Here is a 20,843-nt window from a genome sequence, read left to right as displayed (position 1 = left end):
ACCTGGAAGAGAGCAGAGAAAAAAAAGAGGAATAAGGCAATCACTGAACTTTCAAGTCTCAGCTGAACATGGCTCTGACCTGTTGTGGTGGGCTAATCCCAAAGAGCAGCTGAGCTCTTATTGAGCTTCTAACTCAACCTGCCCACAGCAGGAGGGCCAAACAAAAGGTAGGAGAATTTGTGGATTGTAACAGATGGGGGAACTAAGTGAAGGGAAAATAAAAAAGCAGAGAAAAAATTAAAAAGCAATGCAAAGGTAATCATTCCCCTATTCCCCCAGCAGACTGATGCCCAGACCAACATCTGCCTTGTAAAGACTCCCCCCTAATTATTGCTGAGTATAATGTCAAATGGTGTGGAATTTTCCTTTGGCCAGTTTGGGTCAGCAGTCACAGCTGTGGTCCCTCTCAGCCTCCTGCTCAGTGCAGGCAGGGAACAGAGTGAGAAGCAGGAGAGGCCTTGACACTGTGCACATACTACTCAGCAAACACACTGCTGTCTTATCAGCCCTGCTTTGGTCACAGGCCTCTAACACAGCCCCATCCCTGCTCCTACAAGAAAAGTTAACTCCATCCCAGCCAGACCCAACACACCCAGCAAGTTGCAGGCAGTTTTACAGTGAAACTGCAGCTCTACAATTGTACATGTTGTAGAACAGCTTGTTGCTATTCCATGGGTTAAGCTTAAGGTATGAAGAGAGATAGAATTGTAAGAAGGCTTGTGTTGGAAGGGATTTAAAGATCACCTTGTTCCAAACTTCCAGCCATGGGCACTCAACCAGGTTGCTGAGGTAGGGCCATCCAGCCTGGCCTTGAACACTTTGAGGGATGGAGGCATCCACAGCTTCTCTGGGCAACCTGTTCCAGTACCTCACCCTCCTCACGGTGAAGAACTTTTTCCATTAACCACATCTTGTTTAAAGTAGCCCAGAGCTACCCTTCTAAAACATTTCATTGTTAAAAGGAGTAAGCTTATATTTTACACTGCATTTCCTATCTTAGTCAGTGGCTGAAACAGACCTCGATAAAACAAGCCTGTTTTAGCTCATCTGGGAGTATGTACACACACAGGATGTAAAGTTTTGGTCATTTATTTGGTTATGTTTGAATCCTTAAAAGAACATGGTTAAGGCGAGAGATAAGCATATTAGTTACAATTCATATAACAAGTAATAAAAAGATTTGAGTATCTGTACACTACTTTAATTACGCTTACTTACTGACTGATGCCTTGAGCTATATTCAGCTAGGTGGCATTTTCATGTAAACAGTATTTACTAGAACAAAAAATTAACTATTATTAGCCTTACTTCTAATACACTATTTCAAATCTACTCTTGCAAACAAAAAGCAGTAAAAATACTCATTTGTCTTAGATATACAAAGCACAGCATTGTCCTGGGTAACAACATGTAGCTTTGCAAGTGATACCTGGTTCCTTTAGTTGCAATGGCTTATAGTAGTAGTAAGCTAAATAAAAGACCTACAAAAAGAAACTTGTAACACAATTGGAATTTCACATTTGTCAAGCATGTAAGGCTGCAAGTTTTACAGTGTGTGAATATTCAAGATATGTTGAACGGTGACATTCCCAGCCATTATAGATGCAAATGCTTGATGCAGCATATCTTCCCTCAGCCCCCAGAAAGGCTCATGTGCAGAAGAAAGAGATCACTGAGTATAATAGCCCAAGTTTAGTGGAATCATCATTATATATGTACACACACATCCATGGTGCAAGTTTAGACTTCAGGAACAGAGTGATCCATCAGGCTTTTCATGATGCTAGTTGCCATCCTAAGGAAAAGGAAAAGGCATTCAGTTTTGTAAGACAAGTATAGAAAACCACTACAGCTTATGTTCACAGTAGCTTTGTCACTTCTAGCCCCTTAATACAAACTTAAAGCTGGACTTTCACTGCACTATTTTTGACAAGTTGCTAGAGAAAGCTGTGCCAAACTGCATCCCCAGAAGAAAGAGAAGCTCACAATACTCAACATTTCTATTAGCACCTGAGCTGTGTTGTCAGTATCTTTCAGGGTATGGGCATGTGTGCAAGCAGAGTACAAGCACAAGGGGAGGGAGAGCAGGGGGAAAGGTGGCTGTTAGGCTGAAAACTGCTTTGTAGAAAGAGGACACCAAGTCAAGGGGGTTTAAAAGAAAAGGAAACAGGAAAAAAAGACTCAATTACACCTGAAGCATTATTAACTTCTAGCAACTTCACAAACATTTCTGCAGGACATATTTAGCTGCAGATAGACATTGTTGCCAAAGGATTAGGGAAAAAACCAAAACTATCCTGCCAAGAATCATGTTTACATCAGAGGAATTAGTAGCACTACAAACAACATTTTAGTTACAAGGTAACAAATGCTTGTGGTATCTCAGAAATTCAGGCTTAGTCAAAAGAAGTTTAGAAAAGTGTTTTTCCAGAGAGGAAAAGGCAAAGGATCATCATGAATATGGAATAGGTTAAAAACAGTACCAACACACACCAAATTAACCAAAACATCAGATTAAACAAATTTTCAGACACCCCCACCCTGTCCTCCCGTCTTCATGTAAAGTTTGTAATTAGGTCTTATCATGAGTACACTTTATATAGTCATTGTCAACTTGATTATAATTAACACCACAGCTGATTTGTATTACCTACCTCTTTATTATATAGTCATAAATACTGGAAGGCATGACAGTGATGGTCACTACATTTCCAGCCGTTGCCAAGATGTCTGCAACCTGGGAGTCCTGTTAATACACAAGAAGTGATATGAGCAACATGTGAATTTGAGAGCCCCCCAACTCCTTGTTAGGAGTACTTCAGGACAAATCACTGAAATTGCAACACCACAGATGTTTGGTTATGAGTATCTTGCACAGACTGACTATAGCAGGGACACAGATGTCATACAAAGAATTCCTCCAAAAATTTGATTCAGGCTGGGAGGATGAAGCTTACCCTTCGTTTTGCCAGCAAGATTGCAGTACAGATAAAAACTAAGGGTGAGCCTCACCAGGTAGAGGCAGAGGGGAAAAGAATGAACTGCCCTGACAACCTACACAAAACTGCAAAGAAACCCAAAAGACGTATATCTCTCCAGTCAAGTTACCTCTCATGACTGAATTTTTTATTTTACTAACAGTATACAATATATTACAACACATTTTCCTCTCAAAACACAGACTATACAAACATAAACTCACAGCCATTCACACCCCCCACACAGTAGTTATTTTACCTTCAGTCCAATTACATTCTGGCCATTAATTTCACAGATGTTGTGCTCTGTCAGAAGTCCATTTCTTGCAGCAGAACTGTCTTTCACTATTGACGTTATTTTTCCATTCTTGAAGATGAAACCAACATGCCCTGTGCTGTCCTTATGCATGGTAATAATTCGCTCAAAAGGTCTAAAAAGACATTTAAAATACAAAACAATGTTTTCAGCCTACTAAACCATAGAAAAAACACATATCATTTTAGCACCTTTAGTTTACAAAAATTAATTGCACTCTAAGGGACCCATACATTATCTATGATGAAAAGTTGTTTGGTTTAACTTCATTTTGTTAAAATTGTTGTATTAATATATACTTGTTTATAAACATTACATGTGTTCCCTGTTCTACAGATATTTCACCATCTGCATTAATAATACAAAAATCCCATACAACATTCATACGTAAGCAAGAGTTCACAAGAAAAGCTATCATGCTATATAAAACGCAAATGTATTAACACAGCAAACATTTTGTTACTATATTGTATTGTTGACTTTCACTTATACTAAATGTAAAAAATTTTATCTGAAAAAAGCAAAGAACTCTTTAATTCAGAGTTGAAATGCAACTTATGTCGTCACTCACTCACTAGTTTATCTTGGAAAAATGTCATGCCTCATCATGCCCAGGAAGTTTACAATTTCAGAACCATTTTGACTGCTCTCCACAAAAGGGAACATTTCTGAAAAATTTTTATTTACTGAAGTACATGGACAAACAGATTTTGTTAAAGTTGCTCAAGCAAGGGGACACCCAAACCCCACAGAATTAATCAGAGATGGATAATGACAAATCCATATCTGCAGTTGGCTTTACCTGTCCCGAATGATCATGGAAATCCTTTCTGCAGAAGCCTGTTTCAGAACTTTATGAGCTTTATCAGAACTCCATCCTGCACAGTTTTCACCATTGATCTGCAGAATTTGGTCCCCAAACCGCAGACCAGCAAGGGATGCTGGAGAGTTTGCCTGAACTAACTGGACAAATATACCCTACAGAAGAGGGAAAAAAAGGAAGGGGAGGAGAAGGGTAAGTTCTTGCTTAAAAGATGAAAACCAGGCACAGAACACACAGCCCCTTAAAGTTTTCCATTTTACACAATATCAGCCAGACAAGACAGAAGGACTTGCTAATTATCTCTCCTTAAGGGGCACTTTTGAAATTTCAGTCTGTTTCTAGAGGTATTTAAAAGCCTGACAGATAATTAACGCTAGAACAAAGCTCATAAACAAGAAAATCTGTTCTGTCTAGATCTGTAAACATTAAAAAGAAAAAAAAAGTGAGCATAACATTAAAGTCTTACACGAAGCAGTAAATACTTGTCTGTTTTAACAGGTGTTACAAAATTATTTCTAGTCAAAGTACGTCTAAAACAAAGTAAGGCATATCAAAGCAAATTACAAATAATACCTTTGGGGGGAGGAGTGTTAAAAAAAGAAAACACCCCATGCTACTCTAAGAAAACCCCATTTTCTGCATTAGAACACAGGAGAGTACTTTAACCCTAAATGCTACCTGCAGTACAATTCTTTTTAAATATTCAGATTAAAAGGCCTTGCCAAGGGAAAAATAAACAAAAGCAAGCAAACAAAAACAAAACTAACCACCAAAATATCCACCAAAAAACACCCCCAAAACCAACAAAACACAAACAGAACAAACATAGTAGCATTGTCCATGCTAAGAATCAAAAGATACTGAAACAGAGAAGCTTCAGAGCAGGTTTAAGCACCTTCTACAAAAAAGGAGACATTTCTAAGCTTACGGGCAGTTCTCTGCATACTGCTGAACATTGAGTACTGCCCAGTGTTTCCACAAAGGTAAAGGCAAGAAGTCCTGAACTGACAAAAAGTATCACAGCAGCTATACAAGGACAAGTTCACACTCTGAAGTGAAACAAAAACCACTGTATTTTTCAGGTCTTATAAAACACAGGGCGTTAAACTGTTGCTGTAAATTCAGATCCAAGTCCAGACAGCTGGAAATCCAGTTACAATTCTAATGAAGTACTTTAAAATTCTGGTTATGGATAAGAAAGCATTATATAGAAGACTATTTTGTGACTACACACTAACTTCACTACAAACATAGTCCAGCAGTAAAATCTCTAGAGGCAAAAGTAAAGTACTATACTTACATTATCAACAGACTTAAGGCGAAGTCCAATTCTGCCATCTTGATCTTTACACAGAATTGCTTCACGGATGCCTTGCTTAATTTCTGCTCTGCGAATTCCAATATCATTTCCAGTCACTGGAGCTACCATGTAATTAGTAGAAGGTCGTGTTACCAGTTGCTGATTAAAACAAAACAGCCAGACAATTTAGTTTTAACTTTTAAGAATAGCTGTATATTAGTTTGTATGAAGTGATATTTTAAAAAAAACAACATACAAAATAAATCACAACACCAACTCTCCCCCACCCCCTCCCAACATTGGAAATGGACTGTTCAATTTCAGAACAGATTAAAATAGGCACTGCTATTTAAATAATTCAGCTCTCAGTCAAGTATGGTACTGAAGACAAACAACAATCTGCTCTCTAGAATGCAGATACATTTAGTCTTAACACTGGTTTTTTTCTAGAATATGCTTGACTGGTACCTACACCCTGTGGCTGACCAGCTGCTGCCACTGCTAAGTTTCTCTGCACCTCTTCCTCATTGAGGCTCAGGCCCATATACTGAGAAAGTTCTGGATACAATCTGGGGTACAAGCCTGTAGGAGAAAAACAAAGCAAAAATAAAAACTGTTGGTTTAACAGAAAGAACAGTTACTGCTTTTAAATGTACAATTACTGCAACAAATCTTGTACTACTGTAGTTACATAATTGGAAAATTATGACAGAAGACCCAGTGTTATTCTAGCCTGGTTTAGCAGAGCAACCAAATAGTTCTGAGATAAAGAACTTACAGAGAACTTTCAGTTTCAGTTACTCTGTTCACCCTTTATTCAGAAACAATAAATAGATGGTGACAATGCTGTGCTGCAGTCCATGAGGACTCATCCTTAACTAACTCCTGGGCAATTACTGGGGAACTGCTGTCCTCCCCACCCCCAAACCAGGTGTGCTGAAAAACACACACACAGCTCTTATACCGAGTTCAACATTGCACTCGTAAGAGGCATTCATGCCAAGGATAATCCAGATCCTGGGCATGGGAAGGTTTCTACAGAAGCCTCCTTGATTGTTAGGTCCATGCTACAGTCTGCTTTGAACCTTCATGAGAAAGTAGCCATCATTTTCTCACAGCTTCAAACTGAAGGGGCTTTATACATGCCTCTCAACAAGAGAAAATACACACAGCCTTTAAAATATCCCTCTATACCCAAGAAGAAGGAAGTGCAAGGAGAGGGAGGAAAGGAAGCTGAACTGACAGACTTGTCAGACCTTGAGCTGAACAACTCTAGAAATAAACTTGATCCTGCTCTTGACATTCCACAGACCATTAACTGGTGCCATTTAACAAATGCCAGTTATGAGATCTTTTAAGAGTTCCCCTGACATTCTCACTAAATAAACAGGGACAGAAAAGGCTGCTTGGAAAATGAGGTGATTCAAAGGAGGGCTTTGGAAGCAATCAGACTCCTCAGTACACAAAGCTTAGGTTTCTAGTGTTTATTTATGGGGACAAATGTATAAAAACAGCTATTATAAGAATCCATGTTTGACCAGCAATGGAAAGTAACTTTTCTGGGAAGGAACAAAGGTCATTGCAAGGTGAACACCAGTATAAACAAGAGATTTTTTTGCTCTCTAATATGCCGTTTCGCATGACAACTCTCATCATATTTCTGGACTAATCTACTAGTTTATAGCTTCATCAATATTGATTAAAAAGCTTTTGATGAATAAATTTTCTATTTTTGCTTGCTTCTTTAAGCCCCCAGGATTATACACAACACAGCACAAGATTTCTGCAGCTACCCAATTTTTCTGTTTTGTTCTTTACTAAAGAGCACAACACAGGATGCGTCTTTGCTGGCTGAATTACATTCTCATTTAAAACAGAGAGTACTCCAAATAGCAGAACACAAAAGCACAAAAGCTCTTGATGTTGTAGAGTCTCCTCTCTCTGCCAGGACAGAATAATTTCCAGTGGGTTTGGCACATCCTATAGATGACATAAGGCCTTCTTTCATTTAGGATATATTAAATGATTAATCACTCTTCAGCTACACAGAGTTCCAGAGCAATTCACATACAAGTTGATGTCAAAATCATGTTTTGGTGCCTGCTGGTCAAATAACTGCAGGGGAATTCAAACTCTGGGCAGCAGAAAGAACGTTGCCAAGAAGAGACTGCTGAAGCAAACACAAATCTGGTCTGGTGAGGTTAGGCCAGGTAAGCACCTAATCCAGAAAGGATCTACCAGAGGCAACGCTGGTGAGCTATGCAAACTCCTGCCTTAAAGTCATCTTAGACACACAAGCACCCAGAGGGGAACTGGAGATAAATATCCATCCACCAACCTTTAATATTTGATCCACCAGCATTCCTGACTGCCATTCCAGCACTGCTGCTGGTCTTGCTGGTTAGAGGCTTTAGGCTTTTTAGACCGAATGCAACTTACTAAAACAGAGCTCTAACCTCAAACATATCTGTGGCATCTTTTCTTATGTACATGTGGATGGGAGAAAAGAAGTAAAAATGGGTAAAAGTCATTCAGCTTTAGATCTGATGGATTTCCCATCACACATTTGATTCCAAAATCTGCTGGAAGTTTTATGTTGACTGCACAATAAGATTAAGTATCATCCTCCTGGGCACTTCTCTTGTTGACAGAGATTTGGTTTTGTCTGTTGCTATGCAAGCTCACAAGCAGAGGAAAGGCTGTCCTCTAAAGCATACAAATATATATGTGGTTAATAAAGACAACTAGGTGTCTGAGGTAAGAGCAAAACAGAGCTCGAACAGTACCAACATCAAATCTGGTTATGTTAAGCTCACTTGGAAAAGGTTTCAAAAAGAGAAGGGTGACTTCTAGCCACAACTTCTTTTTATAAGCAATCACTGTTTTTTGACTCCTATAGCACCTTACCAAGGTAGATGTCAGCACTTCCAAAAAGGTAATGTAAATAGGGTAACACATTTAGCTCCCTTTGTAAATAGGGTGCATATTTACAACTATTTTTGATTGTACTGTTAACTTCAGGATTTCATAACTGCTTTCCACAACATTAAGATACTATACAATACATGAGCTTACCTCCATCATAAGGAATTGGAGCAGAAGCTTCAGACAAGATTGCTGGATTAGCTGGATTTGAAGAAAAGGCAGTCTGAGCCTAAAAGCAAAGAAACTCACATATGTTATCTTGTAAAAGAAAAAAGAAATCTTTATTATGCAGGCAGGAAACTCAATTGTTTCTTGTACATACTATTTGTCTTGAAGTAATGAAGTCAGTATTTTTATGTGAAGTAAATAGCTCCAATACAACATACTGTAGTAGTATCAAAAGTACTTTGGCAGATCAACTCACATCTCCCTCACAGAAAAAGCTACAGTGATAATACAGAAAGGCTTTAAAATCACGCAAGTTAAAAAGCCTAAAAGGAAACATTACCTTTGGCTGACAAAGCTTTGTAACTAAGTTTTAAGGTTTGACCTTTGGCAGAGTGTTTTGCAATTACTTTTTCAGCTGGATAGCAGCAGTTTTACTTCTTCACACCATTTACAGACATTATTAGTGAGATCTATAGTTCTTTTCAGGTGTCAAGTTCCACACAATCCAGTGCTACTAGTATAATATCTTCTGAGAGAAATGGACTTTGCAAGATGATTTTTCTACAGCACTTGCCACAACAGTGAACATATTAAGACTTATTTCTGTATTGCTGACTGGTTTACTTTACTAAGTTCTCTTATATTTGTGAGTCAGTTTCCTTCCTTCTCAATACTTCAGCTCTATTTTTTGGCCTTGTGTGTTCATGACCAGTGAAAAACAGAGCCTTACAGTGGCCTGTTAAGCATGATGGAAATAGCTATCCCAATAACTTTCCTGAGGCTGAACGTCAAAGGTGGGGGGAAAATTACTCAATGCATAGTGCAACATTATGCTGAACAGGATACATAAATCTAACACAACACGACAGTCAAATTACTTCATGATGTTAAGGAAACACTTAAAAATAGAAGACTTCTTAGTCCTGTACACTCCAGGAAGTTGTCTTTAGAAAATGGTTTCACAGCAAGGATGAGTCATTATTTAGCAATATCACATGTACTTAGAAGCACAGGCTCCAACTCAAATGACGGACAAAAAGAGCAGGTTAGAATAATATTTAATGTAACAAGTCTGTTTTAGCCGGCAGTCATTTCAATCTTACTCACTTGCTGCAGATACAGACATTGTCCTTCAGCACTCTGCCCCCTTTTCTCCTAAGAATGCCCTCAGATTTATTTAAACAGACAGCATTTTTAAATGCATTTTTGGGAGAAGGAAATAACTTAGCCTTTGATGCCAGCAGGTGATTCTGCCTCTCTACTCTGCCCTTGTGAGACCCCAGCTGGAGTGCTGCGTCCAGCTCTGGGGTTCCCAGCACAGGAAAGACATGAACCTGATGGAGCAGGTCCCGCGGAAATGATCACAGAAACCATCAAAAGGATGCAACACCTCTCCTGTGAGAAAAGGTTGAGAGAGCTGGGGCTGTTCAGCCTGGAGAAGAGAAGGTTCTGGAGAGACCTTACAGCAGCCTTCCAATACTTAGAAGAAAGACGGTGACAGACTTTTTAGGAGGCCTGTTGCAATAGGACAAGGGGTAATGGTTTTAAACTAAGAGAGGGTAGATTTAGACCAGATGTGAGGAAGAAGTTTTTTAAAATGAGGATGGTAAAGCACTGGAACAGGTTGTCCAGAGAGCTGGTAGTTGCCCCATCCCTGAAGACATCCAGTGTCAGGTTGGCCAGGACTCCAAGCAAAGTGATTGATGGAGTTGAAGATGTCCCTGCTTCTTGCAGAGGACTTTTAAAGGTCCCTTCTAACCCAAACTATTCAGTGATTCTATGAAAAGTATCAGTGAAAATGATTACTGATTACTGGAATGGCTTACTGATTACATTTATTAATATTTTCAACTGTAATACATAAACTCTAGCATCTGGTCAATAAAAGGCCAGAGGAGCATGTTCTTGGCTCCAGGCTACTCATTTTTGAGTTCAGCATTACCAGACTGTAGATAAAGTACTGTGGTTAGATAAGAAGAATGGAGTGGGTGGACACGACAAGGAGAAATCCCAACGCAGCACCCACAGCTTCAAAAGCCCCACCCCACACATACAAACACAGGTGAGACAAGGCACTGCACTTTGGGACAGCAGAGAAGAGTCAGGAAGTTGTTCTTGACTGCTTCCCAATGAAAACAGCAAGGACTGAAGTAGTAGCCATCTTAAAACACACTATGACTCCTTGACATTGTTTAAATCAGGAAGGAATGCAGGTTAACTTTAGGATAAAGTAAAATGCTGAAGAAAGCAAGGAAACTCCTAGTGAAATACATCTATGTCAAACTTCTCATAGAGTTTTTAGTCCATAGAAGTTTTTTTTCATTATTTGGTTTCACAGGTATTTTTTAGTCCTCACCATGTTTAATAATAAAACTACCAATATTCTTGCACATAAAGGGTTTTACACAAAGGTGATAATCTTGGATGGGCTGTGAGAACTAGTCACTACCATGAAATAGCCAGAAGACAAGTCTGACTCCAGATGGCATTAAGACAGCCAGTGGTTTGGGGATTTTTCCTTTTTTTTTTTTTTCTTTTTTTGTGTACTCAAATGACCATGAAAGCTTTCTGCCACAGATTTGGACCTTGGGAATGAGATGCAGCACATTTATTAGTTTAGTCATCAAGTCAGAGGTGAAGTATGTGAAGAGACTGATTTATGTTTGTCTACGTAAGGCCGTGTATCTGCATTTCAAAAAAACCCCAAACATATCATCATATTAAAGACAAATGAACACAAGTGAATATATAAACCAAAATAAATATATCCAGGTGGTAAAATAAGCATTAATCACATTAGAGCAAGCTACAAAGTAAACAGCTTGTCCTTCCCCTTTCAGAGTGAGATGGCAAAACAAGTTGTCAACTACAGTAAGTCTCCCCCCCCTTTCCTGGACTAAAGATCACCAGATACATTACTGTCCACCATACCATAACGTCCACCATACCTGAATAACTTTGTCCACCTTCAGATCTTCTAGGGAAGGATAGAGAGACATTTTGACGAAGTCTCACTACGTAGAGGGCAGACTGAAAAAAAAAACAAATGGGAAAGCAAACAAACAACAGGATAAGCTCTCAGATATTTACTGAGATTACAACTTTAAAAAAATTAACCAGACTAAGTGCTGAACAAGTGTTCTGTGACCTGCAAGTCAGCAGTAAAGATACCTGGCACTACAGAAGAATTCCATTAAGACTACCCATTTAATCTGTTATCAATAGTAGCCTTTGGCTAATAGGCTTTATTTAATATACTTAGCACTGTCAAAGTTTAGGTCTCAATGAAGAGAAAGCCTATACAGAGAGGACCATTTCACAGGAAGCAAAGACAGACTTTAGGAGGCCAGGATGCAATTAATGGGGGTTAAGAGGAAAAACCTAACCACTCTCCTTCCACCTAGGACAGTATTTTATATACAACTGCAGAAGCTTCCACTCTGTTGTCCAAAATATCTAAACACTTTAATCACTTCTAATATTCCACTGACCTGGTTTTGGGTGGAATAGAGATAATGTTCTTCCTAGTGCTGCGTTTTGGATTTAGGATGAGGATAATGTTGATGACACACTGATTGTTTTACTGGTTGCTAAACAGTCTTTATACCAAGTCAAGGACTTTCCAGTTCATCATGCCCTGCCACTGAGAAGGCTGGAGAGGCACAAGGAGCTGGGAGGGGACACAGCCAGGACAGCTGACCCAAACTGGCCAAAGGGACACCATGTGGCATCATGCTCAGTATATAAACTGGGGGGAAATTGGCCAAAGGCATGGGCATTGTTCAGCAAGTGGTGAGCAGGGGCAATGTGCATCATTCATTTTATATACTCCTACTCTTTTAATATTTTCTTCCTTCCTTTCCTGTCTCATTGAACTATCTTCACATCAACCCATGTGAGCTCCCACTTTACTCTTCTGATTCTCTCCCTCCATCCTGCTGAAGCAGAGGGAACCGCCAAGCAATTTTGTGGCACTTAGTTGCTGGCTGGGGTTAAGTCATGAGATCCAGCAAGAAGCCACTAGAGAGAATTGGCTTTCGATTTACAGCACATTAATTGCAGCAAGAGACCTGTATAAACTAGGAAGATTCAGTCAGTGGTGAGTTTCAAAACACAGAGATTCCAGGCTGGCTCTCATGTGATGTTGGAAGAGCCCTGTGACAACTTATCAGGGAGTAAAGCAAAAAAACCAAGGGAGAAAAATACCCTCAGCAAAACCAGAAAAAATAAACCACCTCACATGGTTTTCTAAGGCACCATGCTGACATCCAGCTCTGCTAGAACCAGTCACCTGAGGCTTCAGGAAATCCCATTTTTCCGGAGCTCCTTCACTCACACTCTCACTGAGATCAGCTGAACTTTTGAAACCCACAATAAAATATTCCCCATCAGCATATGGGAACATTTTAGTGAGTGAGATGGAGAGAGACAGAAACAGAAGACAACAAAATGTGATACATTTTGCAAGTTATAGAAGGCACTGAGAACAGTTAATACAGAAGCTTTAACAAAAGTTTTTGGTTTGTGGATTCATTTTCTCATTCAAAGAACAGAGGAGGTTCTTATTCATGTAGCAATTTAGCAAAAAATTCAGACTAGAAGTGATCTCTGCATAAATCCTTGAGCTATTGCTTCTCTAAGTGCAGATATGAAGTCAATTTCTAAATGAACACCACACACAGAGAATCCTAATGCGATACTGCAGTAACACAATAGACATCTCTTCGTATTACACTAAGTTCATCAACAGCTTTTATGCTTGTTCAACAGTGCTCAACAGCTCCAGTATCATGTCAAACTGCAATTAAAACTTAAAAAAAGCATGCCCTAAATGTGACAGAAATCTAAACTGTAAACACGTGTCCCGCTATATATTACAATAATTAATTGCAACTGACTTTTTTGATTAATTGTTTCAACTCAACCGAACATAGTTAAAGCCTGGTAACTTTATAAATTTATAACTTTATAAATAATAATAATAAACACACACATTTAAGGCCAGGTTAAAGTTCTGTTTTAATCCAGCATTGACCTGAAACAATAAAATGCTTTTGCTTATCCAAAATTGGTAACAGCAATTGAAAGCCCAAGCCCAGCAAAACCCTTGGTCAGGTTAAATGGTTCCTGGATGGTCCATTCTGCTGCTCACACAGGTCAAAGCACACACAGCACCAAACTCAGCATCATCTTCTGTGCTACAGCTGCCCTGGCAGATTCAGGTGCCGACCCAAGCACTGCCACTTGTTCAAAGTCAGCACACGCCTGGCAGCAGGAAAAGAGGGCAGGCCAAGGACAGTGTGTTCCCAAAGGAGTCACCCCATGGCAGGGCAAGGAGGGGCACAACAGCAGCATTTTGCAGGTGGTGATCTCCAGCATCCACAGAGCAGCAGAGCACAGCACAGGGAGTGCTCAGTCCCCTGTCCCACTGACCAACTTCCATGGTATGCCCTGGCCAGCTGTGTTTCTGCTCCACAGACCAGTCTCACTCTGCACACAATTACTTGGTTACGTTTGTCAGGCAGACAATCTCAACCTTCTGCTAGTTTATAAAGAGGAGCACAGTGCTTTTAAAAGCATCAGCAAAGCTAATCACACACTAGTTTTCAGATTACATAAGACAACACTCCTGACACCCCCTTGACTCACCTGACAACTCCCCCAGCCTCCCCTCCCCAGCCAAGGGTTAACAAACCCAAGTGTTTGTCACCAAGGATCTGCTTGGCTGGCTCCCTCATCATAAAGTCACCAGTTCCTGGTTTTGGTTTTCCAACTAAACAGCCAGAATAACAGTCACCACTGTAACTGCATTCAGTGAGCTCATAACTTTGCATATGGTGTTTTCAATTTCTGCACAGGCAGTTGTAACAAATATGCCATGTTAGATAATGTGAGAGCCACAAGAATATTGTGTTTAGTTTAAAATAAGATTTTTAAGTAACAATTGCCACTGTCAGGGACCGCCAGTAATTGCATGAAGAACTTACCCAAGACTTCTGTGCAATGTTATTCACAGTATAAACCTGAATTTCAACTGGCCATGTAACAGCTTTAGGCACTGGGGAGTGGATACCACAAAATGTAATTCACTGCAACCTCCACTTCTCTCTTAAAAATCTACACCAACCTCAGAATCGCCTTCCCCAGTCATTTCTATACTTCCACGTATTGTGAGGAGATCAAGTGTTAAGGAAAGCAGAAGAGAAAACCAGAGGAAAAGCATGGGGCAGGAGCAGTAAATCAACTGATAATCTGCAAAACTTGGCAGCAAAGACTTGTCCCCCCCTTCTGAGCACACTTGGCTGGAAAGTCTGACCGCCAGTGCCAGCACGTCCCACTAAGCAGATCCTGTTTGCCAAAGGGAAGTGCCGGGCCACCGATCAGAGAACTATGAAAGGCGTCACTCGTGACAAGCCGAGCCTGGCAGCAGGAAGTCTTGAAGGTGGGAGTGATCCCGAACTGCTTTCGGTGGCGTGGCTGGGAGGAGACGGGCTTCCCTACGCGTTCTCCAGGTCGGAAAGCATGAACGCAACATAGAATGACCCTGCTAAACCCTAGTCTGGCCAGCCTCTAGTGACTGCTGCCTTTCAAAGCACCAGCAGCCAAAACTGTGGGAGGTGAAATAAAAACAAAACAAAAAACGCCACCCCGAATGTCTTCCTCCTGTGGCCAGGGGAAAAATTACAGCAAGCCACAATGCTGGCACCTATACTGCCACACTGGTTCCTGCTTCCAGAAATTAGAAGCTTACGAGCCCCAAAAATCATCTTTAAAGCAGATCCAGGACAATGCCTCCCGAAGGTCAGGCTGAGACATCAAGAATCAAAGAACGGTTTCGTAAGACACGCTCTCCACTAATAACTCGGTATTTCCCTTCTGATGCATATCTAATTAGCCTGGGAGCAACTGCCCTCATTATCCGCTCAGCTCCGAAACCTGCTGCCTCCATTTCAGACCTGGAGCAGGGCTGGCCTGCCCGAAAAGGCCCGCCGTATCCCCCACCGCCGCAGCACCTTTCAGCCCGTCTCAAGACCAGTTTCTACAAATGTCCGAGCCTCCCCCGCGCAGTGGCCGCGGAGCCCCAAGGGGAGGCCAGAACACGCTCGCAAACCCGAGGGCGGGACAGACAGTCACACAGGGCCTCATCCACTCGCTGCTTTCCCTGTCCGCGGGCGGAGGAGCCCCTCGGTCCGGCAGCGCCCCGAGCCCGGCTGAAGCCTTGCCCCGGCCGGCTGCGGGGAACGGCGGCCCCGCAGGAGCACGACACGGCTCCTGAGGGAGCGGAAACCAACACCGCCCTCGCAAGCGGCACAGGGGGCCGCCCCTGCCGCCCCCTCCCCGCTCCGCCTTGCCCGGCCCGCAGCCCCCCGCCTGCTCGCTCCCGAAGACCGCACAAAGGGCCGCGGGAAGGGGACACCGCCCGCCGGCCCCCCGCTTACCTCCGGCCCAGGGGGGTGTTGTTGGCCGTCCGTCGAGGCCCGCAGTACGGAGAGGGACGGCAGCAGCAGCTCCCCTAGATCCCGGCAGCGCCGCTATGAGCGGGGCGGGGGCGGCGGCGGAACTGGCCCGGCACTGCGCATGCTCCGGCGGCGGGGAAGGGGCCGGGGCTGGGGCTGGGGCTGGAGTGCGGTTGTGGCTCGATAGGGCTGCAGGCGGCTGGGGGGCGGAGGGCTCCGTACGGGGTGGCGGTGACCTCGCTCCCTTCTGGCCGCTTGTTTCACGTGGCATCATAGAATCATCAAGGTTGGAAGAGACCTTCAACATCATCCAGTCCAACCATCCACCTGGCGCTACCGCTGTAAGCACTGAACCACAGCCGCCAGCGCCAGATCCAGACGCCTCTTGAACACCTTCAGGGATGGTGACTCCATCATATCCCTGGACAACCTATTCCAGTGCCTGAACACTCTAACAGTGATTTTTAATTTATTTTTTAGGATATAATCTGAGCCTTGCCTGTCTCATTTTAAGGCCATTTCCTCTGGTCTGCTCACTGCAGGCCTGGCAGAAGAGACCAGAGCCCACCTCACCTCAGCCTCCTGTTAGGGAGCTGCAGAGAGCGATGAGGTTCCCCCCGAGCCTGCCCCTGAGATTTCTTTGTTTTTGCAGGGTCCTAGGCTCATTTGTTTGTCTTTATCAGTTCACAGGTGTTTTCTTCATGTAGGAAAAGTGAAAAAGTACCATTCTCTGCTCATTTTCCAACCTTTTTTTTCCCGCTGTAATAAAGCACGCTTCACTAAAAGCCTTGTGACTGCCTTGTTTTGTGTGTCTGCCGTAGATGGGTGAGCTGTGACACATCAGAGCCAGAGTGACTACATGATCTGTCCCACAGTCCAGCAACTGCCTGGGCCTTCTTCCACAGGCATGCATCAGAAGCAGAACTTTTATCCTGGAGAGGCTCCCCTGGAGTAACCATGATGTAAAGTGTACCAGCAACAGAGAAATCCCAAAACAAGCTTTCATAAGTGAATTACCATAATTATCCCCCATTTGCTTATTTAGAGTGTGAACTTCTCTAGCATCAATTTTTGGTCCTTCCTTCTTCATTGTGATTCTTTGCCTGTTCCCAAATCTTGTTCATCATACAGATAATTAAATGTGCTGAGTGCCCTGGAGCTTCCCTTTACCTAAGAAACCAGAGTGTTCAGTAGAGGATTTTAGCAGTGCTCCTGCACCTAGGAAGGAGGTCTGCTCCCACCTCCAGTCTCTTTCTCCTGTCCTCAGCCAGTCCCAGTAGTTGTCAAGCTCCTCTGAGGGAAAGTTTAACTCATTGCCCCAGTAGAAATCAAATCCATCAAAAAACATGAAAGGTTTTCTGCTGGTTAGTGAGCCAAACTAGCAGTAAAATGCTCTGTCAAACACAAGCATGAGCCAGAGCAAGGGAGTGTGTGGCTGGAAACAGGAGAAAGAAGGAAGAGGAAGGAGAAATGGGATTGAGAGGGGAGGTTGATTTCCTTCATTATGTCACTAACAGGCTGTTTCATCATTTGATCTGTTTACACAATCATAACCTTAGTTAAGCTAAATAGAAATTTTGTTGCAATATATATTTTTCTGTTGTTGTTGCAGTATATTTTCCAGTTCTTGATTCTCTCCAGTTGCCAGCATCTTTGGTGACCACAACAGGAGCTGGGGTAGCAGCCATAGCACTGCTGAATAGAGAGGAACAGCAACTCTTTGGCTGCTCAGGAGGTTCCTGTTTCTATGTCCAACCATCAGCCAGACCTGGAACCTTCCTGCATGCCAGCACCTGACCCAGGTGATTCAACTACTGAGGCATGCAACTACAGGTCATTAAATATATATGAAGTGAAATCTTGGGCTTAGGGTATAAGTTCACAAAAATACTGTGTTACGTGTCTTCTGGGCCAGGAGGGAGGGAGGGAATCTAGCTCTGGTTTAATAATGACAGATGATTATTGCTTCAGAAGTGCTAAGTTTTCTACATAGCCAGAAGAGATTTTAACATAAGTGCAGTGAAAGTTTTAAAACTGTGCTCAGACCAAGTGTGTAATTCTTCATCCTGCAATGAGCTCAGTGTAGTGAAGACCTGGACCCACCCTGTAGAAGTGAAGAGAACTGTAGTGTTATAGCATGGAAATTGCAGGTGTGTGATTGACAGTTTTCCAGGTCATGCAATACTGCTCGGTGCCAGTGCTGACAACTGAACGGATGTTTTCTTTTGGTTTGATGTAAAATGCTCCTCTCATTGCAAAGATCTTTCTTCTCTCCAGAAAGCTAGGTTGTTATTTGCTGTTTTCTGCATTACTTTGTGGCTTTTTGTGGTCTTTCAGATAGTCTGCTGTTATCCAGGGAGCAGCCTTTTTCGGTGGATATAAAACCTGCACTGCCAATGCACCTTCCCTGATTTTACCCACAAGACTCTAAAGGATGTTCATTTTCTTTACGATGATGTCCTAGTCCAAACACTTGGTTCGATATAGTTTATTGCTTGTTGACCATACTCTGTGTGTACTATTACAGATACATAGTCTAAGAACAAGCAAAGTCCAAGTTATGGGCAGTAGTTCTGGGACCACATCCACCCGTGGGACATCCACTTTGGTATCAAAAGCGAATCTTATCAGCCTCATCTCCCAATGTTTTGTGAAATATTGGACAGAGAAGGATTGCACCTTTTGTACTGAAAAGCTTTCTCAAAGTTATTGTTCATTTAAATATAGGAACAAACAAATATAGTAAATATAGTAATATAAATACAGTAAGCCATTTAAATATTTAAATATAGTAAAAATAGTAAATATGGTAAACCAGAAAAATAATTGCTGAAAAATGGGTATGTCTAATCTGTGCAACCAGTGCAGTTTGGTGTGTCTCGGGGTCCTCATCCTTCAAACACACAGACAAAAGACAACTCCAGCTATTGATCTAGTCTTGTTTCTTTCCCAGGGCAACCAAATTTTGGAAGGGGTGGCACATGCCTCAGTCACTGTGACATGAACTGAGCACCTGGGACAAGGGAAATACTTCTGTGTCCTGGAGTTTGGAGGGGAGCAGAAGAAGGGCCAGGCCATATCTTTCTAGAACTCCACTGAGACTGGGAAGTTCTAAGGAGTCAGAGGTGAATTGCCCAAATCAATGGCTCTAGATTAGTTCTTGAGGTATGTGCATCTGTTGTTTGAAAGAAGTGGAACAAATGGCCAAGTTATTAGACTTTGCTTGTTGAAATTAGAATACCCGTGGGCAAGTGTGATAATTTTCCATTGTCAATGTACTGTTTGTGGGTTTTTTACTGGTCTAGTTCCAACTTTCAAAGAATAATAGAAACTACCTACTGATCAGTATCAGTCTCAGCTGTTGCAAAAATCTTAATAAAATAATACATAATTATTACTGAAAAATTCACATTTCTCTTTTGAAGCTGAAAACAGGTTGTGCTTTTGTTTGTAAGGAAGCTCTCCACCCATTCAACAATGACACATTATTAGTGGCCTTTCAAAATATGTACAAATCGTGCAAGATAGCACCCTGTCAGCACTGGAAACAGAATAACTGTATTAAGGTGGTTCCATACTGGGGTATTTATGAGGGAGTTATTGGGTCCAGCTCTAAGCCAGGTGCAAGGAGTGTCCAGATGTGTTGTTCTGTATTTCTAGAACAAACCTGCCCCAAACCAGCCTAAGTAATTGTGGGGCTGCATTGCACTGAGCTGTGCCTCTAGACTAGAATTTTTGTACTTTCCAAATAGAAACAAGGATTTCAACATAAACCCCTGTTATGGAGAAGAGATTACATTACAGGAGCTTTGCCCCAGTAAGGTACTTAATATTCGAAACTGCTGGGTCATTTTGTTCCTCATTCCCTGTTCATATTTTTTTTGGTCTTGCCTTTTAAGGGCATTATAACATATTACTTTCACTGTGCCCTCCTCAGCCCATGGGATGGATGGCGCTCAGTGAATGATTTTCCACTGTTCAGTTGGCAATTTCATGCCTGATTTCCTGTCTACTATTCAAACTCCACTCTAAAGATGGAAATACTAATGTCGTCACCATCCTTTTTAAGTAACACTCTAATGTCTGAGTGCTGTGCAAACAGTTGCTCATTTATTTTCTATCCTGATTCCTGGGATAGGGACAAGGAATTCAGGCACTCAAGTTGAATATGCTCATAATGTATTATTGTGAGCTCCCAGTTCTACTGGGACTCCTGTCTCATGTTTGTGGCAATACAGGAGATATTTTGTTAAATCCCAACTTCCTGATTTCACTCCCGGTAGTGCGTGCCCAACACTTCTGCAGATTAGACCTAGAGCTTCTGTGGGGCAAACAGAAAATGAGCAAAGCACAGGAACTGCTTGTGGAGAGCCTGGAGAAAGGAGTTATTTGACATTGCAGGTGAGCTCTGGGGCAGAGGTGAGAGCAGCATTCAACTCCACAGCCAGACAGTCCAGGGCATGAGCAATAAGATGTTCTTCTCTCCTCACTCATTAGACACCTTTCAGCCTTTGCAACAGATGAAGAGGTCCTGCAGACAGCAGGCTCCTTTGTGCATGACCTTGAACCAGTCCTAGGAGACAGGAGACAGGAAAGAGAGCCAAGGAAGAGGTGGATTTGAGCTCTACACAGGCAGCCAGGAGGAGTGACTGTGTTCTTCCTGTGCCTAAACCAAAGGCAGAATTTTGCTGGAAAGGACTCAAACAACCCGAACAGTTCCTTCCTACCTCTGATGTACATGATTCATGGATTAAAAATCTATATTCTTAGTTTTCATATTGTAAAGACTAGGTAGGCATAGCAGAAATAAGGTGTATATTTCACAGTAGCAGTAATTTTTTCTGTTTAACTGTTTCCCTGAGGATTCAGTGTCTTC

General features: G+C 42.0%; 1 protein-coding gene and 1 long non-coding RNA gene across 3 annotated transcripts; one reads left to right on the top strand and one right to left on the bottom strand.

Moving 5' to 3' along the window:
• Positions 1–1,073: 1,073 nt before the first annotated feature.
• SDCBP (syndecan binding protein) lies at positions 1,074–16,069 on the bottom strand. The gene is made up of 9 exons (XM_085052891.1): positions 15,950–16,069; positions 11,459–11,540; positions 8,493–8,571; positions 5,890–5,999; positions 5,418–5,576; positions 4,097–4,272; positions 3,238–3,409; positions 2,655–2,746; positions 1,074–1,795 (listed from the first exon to the last, which is right to left on the bottom strand). The coding sequence occupies exons 2-9, from the start codon at positions 11,507–11,509 to the stop codon at positions 1,741–1,743; spliced, it is 894 nt and encodes a 297-aa protein (XP_084909017.1). The 5' UTR covers positions 11,510–11,540; positions 15,950–16,069; the 3' UTR covers positions 1,074–1,740.
• A 59-nt stretch (positions 16,070–16,128) lies between these two features.
• LOC146442030 (uncharacterized) lies at positions 16,129–19,133 on the top strand. 2 transcript variants are annotated; one of them, XR_014850120.1, is made up of 4 exons: positions 16,129–16,308; positions 16,789–16,975; positions 17,580–17,769; positions 18,921–19,133. It is a non-coding gene; the product is annotated as an uncharacterized LOC146442030 (long non-coding RNA). The 2 variants fall into 2 exon arrangements; XR_014850119.1 differs by lacking the exon at positions 18,921–19,133 and adding an exon at positions 18,305–18,603.
• The last annotated feature ends 1,710 nt before the right edge of the window (positions 19,134–20,843 follow it).

Source organism: Lichenostomus cassidix, chromosome 2 (genome assembly GCF_008360975.1).
Source record: "Lichenostomus cassidix isolate B80296 chromosome 2, HeHo_3.0, whole genome shotgun sequence".
Taxonomy (NCBI): Eukaryota; Metazoa; Chordata; class Aves; order Passeriformes; family Meliphagidae; genus Lichenostomus; species Lichenostomus cassidix.
Note: the sequence above shows the minus strand (reverse complement) of the source record. Positions and strands in the feature narration are given on the sequence as shown.

What these genes read in the sequence shown, in the direction of transcription:
- SDCBP (XM_085052891.1), bottom strand. Translation starts at nt 11,509, where the DNA reads ATGTCTCTCTATCCTTCCCTAGAAGATCTGAAGGTGGACAAAGTTATT. An exon ending in CAGCTGGTCAGCCACAGGGT is followed by an intron (nt 5,577 to 5,889) that starts GTAGGTACCAGT and finishes TGTTTTAATCAG; the next exon opens with CAACTGGTAACACGACCTTC. An exon ending in GCCTTAAGTCTGTTGATAAT is followed by an intron (nt 4,273 to 5,417) that starts GTAAGTATAGTA and finishes CCTCTTCTGTAG; the next exon opens with GGTATATTTGTCCAGTTAGT.